General features: G+C 40.5%; 1 protein-coding gene across 1 annotated transcript; it reads right to left on the reverse strand.

Moving 5' to 3' along the window:
* Positions 1-1704: 1704 nt before the first annotated feature.
* Positions 1705-3075, reverse strand: chrm3b (cholinergic receptor, muscarinic 3b). Its single transcript, XM_063221472.1, has one exon. The coding sequence runs from the start codon at positions 3073-3075 to the stop codon at positions 1741-1743; it is 1335 nt and encodes a 444-aa protein (XP_063077542.1). The 3' UTR covers positions 1705-1740.
* Positions 3076-8207: the final 5132 nt, after the last annotated feature.

The following is an 8207-nucleotide window of genomic DNA, read 5'->3' on the forward strand; positions in this document are numbered from 1 at the left end:
GTGCATTTCTATTGAATGAGTGAGTGGTATCTGCCGACGTCCATTTCTAATTTAAGCATCATATAGGCCTAGTTACTTTTTGCATGTGCATTAGGCCTCGATACACATTTCACCTCTCCATTTTCGCCTCCCTTTTTTCTTGTTAGGCCTACACTGTTGTAGCTCTAGCCTACCAATGCAACATTTGATAACATTATTAGGCCTATGCATTATTTAATAACACGTTACACTGTCGTAAATAATCCCAATCATCAAAGTGCTTTATTTTTTCAACATCTTCATCTTTATTCAGTCAATTCAATATAGTCACAGTGGGGAATAGAGAGTGAGTTCATGGTCTCAATGTGTAAATTATTCGGACCAAGGACAGAGTTAGGGTCACACAGTGAAACACAGTAACACATAATCATTGTTTCTCTCTCCCCCCCCCCCCCTCCAAAATAACCCAAACTGTATGAAACAGATGAGGACCAACTATTGAAAAAGAAAGGCTTGCAGAAAAGAAGACATTCTGTTCATAATGAGTGATTTATTACATCACCTGAACTAAGTCTAACCATAGCTATTGCATGAATGCATGCATGAAGAGAAATGTCCCAGGAGCATTGAAACCACAACTACAATTAATACACAAACACACCCCCAAATAGCTTTAAGCTGCAAATTGAATGCAAATGATGACTTTTCACTGCTTATTTTCACTGTCAAAATATATGAATAATTTAGTCTGACATGTTCTCCACACAACTACATCCTGTATCAATATCCTTAACATATTTTTGGAGGTGTATATAACGGTTAGTGTCTGAATAAAACAAAACATTTCTGCAAAGCATAGTGAGGTAATATAGTGCAATAATTTCACAGTCAAAAAATTAAAACAATTTTTTAAATAATAATTACAATATTGAAATCAATGTGCCACATTATGGTTCACTAGTAGACCTCCATTTTACACTTCAATTGAACACATTGAAAACCTCTGATGAAAATGAAAATAAAACCCCAAAAAATGTTGAACAAGAACAAGTGGTAGCTTGCCTAATAATGTACAACATAATGTCATCCAGCGGTTCTCAAACATTTTTCTAATGGGGACCCCTTTTGGACCAAAGAATACTTCCGTGACCCCCCACCTCACATTTCCCAAATGCAAAAAGCCAAAAACATAGTTTTGCTTAAACTGTAACTTTGATGTACGTAAATCACATGAAAGGTAAATACATATATTACCCGCTGAAGTGAATATGAAGAGAATAAGTGAAATTATGAGCAATGTATGGAGAGGTTATAAAAGCAGCCGCTTCTGACCATGACCCCCCTGCAGTACCTTTGCGTACCCCTTAGGGCTCCCGACCCCCATGGACACCACTGATATAATGCATGTTTGTGTTATTCTCTGAGCACTCTGTCACATTCAGTTGAAGGAGGCTGGTTTGCACACTGTCAATATTCTCAACAACAACAAAAAACTTAGCTTATTGGCAATGTGCAGACCTACCTCCTTCAACTGTTTGACACTCTTGTCTGGCACCTGCAAAAAGTTTTTTTTGGATGTGCACACCCTACCAAAAAACACTCTGTCACACTCAGCATGTACAAAGTGATGGGTAACCTGGATTCATTAGTCTATCCATTCATGAGATCCAGTCACTTACAAACTTTAGGCAGTAGGGCAACTTACTTTTTAACTTTTAGCGAGCTTGCAATGTTTTACAGTGTATAGGTATACAGTACATCCTAAGGAGGCTCTTTTTTACGACCGGGTGGCACTTGCCTCTGCTTTGGATGAAACTGTGGCTTGGCCTTCTGTGCTTTCCACTGACAGAGTAGGATCATCTTGAAAGTGTCACGAAAGTTTTTGTTGCAGAGGGCATAGCACATGGGATTGATGGTGCTGTTCACGTAACACAACCAGTAGCCCAGAGCCCACAGCGTCTCAGGAATGCAATCAGTGCAGAACGTGTTCACCAGCACCATTATGTTATACGGCGTCCATGTCATCATGAAAGCCAGCAAAATTGCACTCAGGGTTTGAGCTGCTTTCTTCTCTTTCACGACCGACTGACTCTTGCGCTTGCTGAGGGACATCTTGGCTTTGTGGGCAAAGCGCTTAGCCATGGCAGCATGAATTTTGCTAGGCTGCTGTTCTGTAGTGTTCTCGCCATCTGACTGCGATAGGTTAACAATGTTATTACCGCCATTTTCATCAAAACTGTTGTTCTCTGGCCCATCAGCGCTGCTGTTTGTCTTAGTGGTTTCGTTAGGCTTTGAAGGCTTTGAGGCTTTGCTTTGGTTTCCGGACCCCTTTAGACCAGCAAGGTCTTTGGAACGATTCTCTGTTTCCTGGAAGATCTTCCAGAAGAGAAATGCCATGATGGTGACGGGCAGGTAGAACGCCGCGATAGCTGTGCAGAAGGTAATGATGGGCTCAGTCAGGAACTGGATGTAGCACTCGCCAGGTGGCACGGTGCGCTCCCCGACGATGAACTGCCAGAAGAGGATGGCAGGGGCCCAGAGCACAAAGGAGATGCTCCAAGCTGAGCAAATCATGGTCACGGCGCGCTTGGTGGTTCTTTTAGCTCTGTACGTCAAGGGTTGAGTGACGGAGAAATATCTGTCAAAACTGATGACGAGAAGATTCATGACTGAAGCATTACTGGCCACATAGTCAATAGCCAGCCATAGATCACACGCCCAGTTCCCCAGAGCCCAAGTGTCCATGATGATGTAAGTGGTGTATAGGTTCATAGAAAGGGTGCCAATGGTGAGATCAGCAAAAGCCAGACTGAGCAGGTAGTAATTGTTCACCGTCTTCAGCGCTTTGTTAATTTTGAATGACACTAGCACCAAGATGTTGCCAGTGACGGTGACCAGTGACAAAGATCCCGTCAGGAACACGATGACAATGACCTGCCAGATCGCATGGCCACCCAGTGGGTCAAATGAAACCGTTGAATTGTGAAAATCAGTTTGGGGAGCCCTGCTGGGGGAAAAGGTTTCATTCTGTGCATTTGATGAGCGCTCATCACGCTCATTCCATTCGGGTTCACGTTGGAAGCCAGCCCCCTTCATGTCTGGATATGCGCTCGTGAAGGACATCATGTAGACAGTGTTGCAGCGTTCTTGCTACATGCCCGGTTACCTGTGAAAAAAAACTGACAACACATCATTTCTGGATGGATTAACATCTGGCACAGGTCACAGTGAAGTTAGCTTGTACACAATTAGACCGCTTGAAAAAACCTCCGCACACTAACCATTTCCCTGTTTTCTTTAAAGGGACACTGTGCAGGAAATGGTCAAAAAAGGTACTGCAACTATGCTGCTCATTGAAACTGGGTTGGCTATCACCAAATTCGATATTTACATGAAAGTTTACTAAGTAATAAACAAATATTTTCTTGTATGGTCCACGTAGAGTCATTTTTGTAGCTAAAAATGGCTATTTTCGGAAATTCAAAATGGCGGACCATGGAGAAGATCCCCCTTTTCATGTATGAAAAGTACAATTTTTCCAATCATAATGAATACTTAGAATTTGATGGTGGAGGTAAGTATCCATGAAAAAGCTAACATTAGTGAATGGGCAGCATGAATTCTGGAAATAAACAACTAAAAATCTCACACAGTGCCCCTTTAACATACAATGTTTATGTCCTAAACCTTTAACAGGTAAACCTGATTGAAGGTCTAGGACCGAAACATCATGTACATGTATCAAGGAAAACAGCAAAATGGTTAATGCGTCAAAGTTTTTTCAAGTTGTCTGCTGAGTGACCCATGGGCCATCTCCTATGTGCCTGCCAGCTGAGATGTGCGGAAAAAAAGTTTAAGCTTGTACAACATTAAAATGGAGCCATTATTGTATACATCTGATTTCTGATACAGAATTACGTAACTGTACTAACAAACAAAGTTTGTTACATGTTGTTATTTACACAAGTTACATTTACATTTAGTATTTGACACAATATATATAGGAATATTTACCAAGTAATGAACTAATATGTATTAGTATGACCAAAATACAGTATGTTTTGCAGATAAAAATGACTATTTCTGGAAATTCAAAATGGCAGAGATGGAGAAGATCCCTCTTTTCATGTATGATCATACATCATACATCATACATGATCATACATTATGAGCAGACACCACAAGGCTACTTGGTAACCCCTGAGCAATATACAACTTTGGGTATAATATTTAGAGGATGCTGAGAAATGCTTTGACATACTAAAAGAACACTAAAAGGAACTGGAGCTCCCACATAAAGCGGTAGGTCAACTCCTCTCAATTCTCTCTCTCTATTTTATGTACTCGTAAATGCATGAAGTTAAAGTAATGCTGTCTGTAATGTGAATCGCAGTAAAATGAGTGAATGTACCGTTTGTGAATACCTGCCCTAGATCTCCACGTGTCCGTTGCTTTCACCCCTATGTTATAAGCAGCATCGGCTTCTCCATTGAGGAAAGGAAGGAAGAGGTTCCTGCCTGAGAAGAAGCAAAAATGTGAAAGAACCATCAGGAGAATTTTGTGGAAATCACTGATGTTTAAGTGCCAGCTCATCGGAAGTGATTTGACATATGCCAATCAAACTTGATTAAGATATCTGGGGCTTGGCCGTGAATCAAAAACAGCCATTTGGGGTTGTTGTTATTATTACAGCTTAGGCTAAGAGCACGTGCTTGGCCTCTGACGCTACATGTACCCCTTTGAAGGAATAATAACACACAAAATCTGCTGATAAGATGTATAAAAACCCTGGCCCTATTTACTTAAGCCAAAACTCAGGTCAAGTTTGAGGTGTTTGTTATCATAATTGTTCAAAAACCCCCGATGTACAAACAGCAACATTTTACCTTTTCTAGAAAGATAATGATCCTATCCGAATGCAATTGTGCATGATATGACACAGACTGATAGGGCAGGGCTAGCTGTGCACAGCGCTACTTTTTACAAATACTTGCATTACTGTAAGAAAAAAACTAAGTAAAATACTGTCCAATTTACAACAGACTAGAAAAATGATGACTTGTTATATACAGTACACATAATCGGATGTAGCCTCTGACTGTTTGTCAGTCAGAAGCTGTGTGCACATGTGGATGGCGTGACGTTACCCAGAAATCCATCTATAGCACCTTGTTGTACTGTAGGTAGGCTACCATTGCACTGCTGATTCTGGCATAGATTAGCATAGCCTGTAAAGAAATATTTGTAGAAACTAATACAGGCTATACTAATTAACACCAGAATCATCAATTTCTTGTCTTCAGCCAGATAGTTACAGTAGTTTGCTCAGGACAAATTATGTACCTGTAGACAGATGCTTGCATTCCCAGCAAACATGTTAAGGGTTGCTGAGGAAAGAATAAAATAACATTTATTCAAAACTAGCAAACAAACAAACAAAATAAAGTTTGAATTTGAATTTACTGTAAATAAGCAGCATATTGCTGCACTACTGCTGCAATTGCTGTAAGTTGTTGTATAATTTACACATAACATATTTGTTTTGTTTGGTGTATACAAAAACAGAACAGTTCATTGTACCTCAAAAATGAAAAACGATGTCTTATAAGACGCATTGTGCATTGATTGTTTTGTGTTTCATACGTTCTGGGAGGTTTGTCAAAGTCACTGAGGGGGAGAAAGATAACATCTCATTATACCTTGTATAATGACAATAAACGTCTTTGTATTTGTATTTTGTATAGACAGCCATAGCCACACACATGAGGGACAAGGACAACTCCCTCTCATAGACCTGGGGGCAACTGTGGTCTAATGGTAAGGGAGGTGGTCTTACGATGAGAGGGTTGCAGGTTCAAATCCCACCCTTAACTGTCCCTACACCTTCATCCATGGCCGACGTGCCGTGCAAGGCACCTAACCCCACATTGCTCCAGGGCGTGTAACCAGTACCCTGTAAATAACTGTAAGTTGCTTTGGATTAAAGCGTCAGCTAAGTGTAATGTAATGTAGCCTAATGTAAGAAACCACCACACTGAAGGTAATGCACCGTCACCAACCACGCCATCCCCTATGCATGGCATAGCCTGACCTGCAATTTCACTGCATGCATCTTATTGACATCCTTGCATGTACCATAAAAAAGGACATGGCTTAGTCTTGTGTGGCTACTTACTTACTTAGACTGTACACAATAAGCTATTCATGACCACTGTTGACAAACTTTAACTTTAGTGGTCATATTGATTGTGTCTGTTTGTTTTTGTCTGGTTTATGCCGCTGTGCCAATCTTATTGAAGGAGGTCAGATAAGAAGAGACTACTGTAGAGGGGAAATTGATAAAAGTTCTTTGCCAAATCCTAACTGACTGTTTCATGCAACAAAGTGCATTTTTGTGATATGGGGGAGTAACGGCCAAACTCATTCCTTTTTACTTGTAGTATAGTGCCATCTAGTGGTGTTAAAAATTGATAACAGAGTGCTATACCACTGTGGTACAGTAGGCTTACATGTACTGTAGGTTGCAACTGCAGTGTTTCTTTCAAGTTTTTGCCACTTACGATGTTATGTTTATTTTGATGGTGGACCTATGCAATATACTGTTGTTTTACATTGTTTTGAACTTCCTGAAGAGCTTTCAGAATGACAATAAACTAATCTTGAAACCAGAGAACATTAATTTGCCAGTATTATCTTTCAGTAGCGGCAAAGGCATTAGATAAATACTTACAGCTGTCTCAGAAATGAATATATTACTTTACTGTCTAGATAGTTTTATCCATTTGTGGGTGATACATTCATGGTCCACACGTACACCTGGTATGTACAACCAGATAATCTACTGCAATTGACAAGCCTGGGTTGAACATGAACTTTGTGTTTCTAACAAATTTGATCTATGTTAAAGGTGGCAAAGGCTTGACATTCTGAATGGCAATGAATGGGTATTTTCGCAAAATCAGTGAAAATTGTGTTTTGAGGCTGTTTTGATCAAAACTAGTAAGACAAATCATTTGAAAGAATGTTTCGTTTACCTGTTCACTTGCCCAGGACATCAAGAGCCCAATACATGGCTAAAGGATGCGTAGCTATAAAGTAACAACCGCCCCTATACTCCTGAATTTTCTTCGGGATAGATAAACTCTATTATTCTATTACAGCTGCTATAAGACTTACAGCATACTCAGCCAGATGTCACATGTCCTCAGGTCAGCGGATGCCTTTACACCAGCCATTTGTTGTTTCCATGGACCACAAGAAGTCCACTTTGCTCTGCTTTGAATGTGCCAATAAGTTTGAGTTTCAACACCGGGTCTGCACTGCGCCAGATGACCTTGGTTACACTTGTGCTGTGACCTGAAAGGGAATAGAAGAGGATGAGTAAACTTGTTATGTAGGCCTATTTATAATCATTCAGGCTGTATCACAAAGTAATAGGCCAATTACTTCTATTTTTTAAATCTTGTGGTATAGCCTGGAGAGTGAAGACATAACACCTGGTTAGAAAAGAGAATCTATGATAAACATCAGAAGTTGCCTGACTTCTTTGAATGGGACAAATATCTAATATAGGCAACCAGCTCATGTGTTTGTATAGGCTGTCTTGTGATAACCTGGACAATCATGAAGACATCAAAGTTGGAGAAGAATCAGCCTACATTAAATGTTCAGTGTAGGCCTATGCCTAGCCTATTTGTCGAATATCCAATAGCCAATGTAAAATTCAGCGTTAGATCTCCTCTATCCGGCAGGCAGACACAACATCTTTTGAAGAAAGTAATTAAGATATAATGCCAAAGCTCATGGCTGCATTGCAACATCTAGGCCTACGTCAACTTCTTCAGTCGCGCAGACTTCAGGCAGATCCGTTTAAGCGGGAGCAGCCAATTGCTACGTGTACATGATGTTTTTGAACCGGATCTAATAGATCGGATTTAAGTAGATCGGATTAAGAGTTATTTTGCGACGTGTATACATGGCAATTTCAGTTAAATGCGATTAAACGTCTGGGGAAAATAAAGCATTGCGATTGGACTGAGGACGCACGTGCTGAGTGAGCCAAATAAGGCGTGGGGGCGTGGTCGCCAAACCTCCGGGGAACTACTGGGACACAAGCTTATCTTCAGCCCGAAAATGAATTCCCTCAGTGGACTCAAGGCTGGTAAAATCCCCTTTGGGTCTGGTTCTTTCAAATGCTAGTTAGCACCCTCCTAGCTTAGAAAAACGAA

Source organism: Engraulis encrasicolus, chromosome 17, assembly GCF_034702125.1.
Source record: "Engraulis encrasicolus isolate BLACKSEA-1 chromosome 17, IST_EnEncr_1.0, whole genome shotgun sequence".
Lineage (NCBI taxonomy): Eukaryota > Metazoa > Chordata > Actinopteri > Clupeiformes > Engraulidae > Engraulis > Engraulis encrasicolus.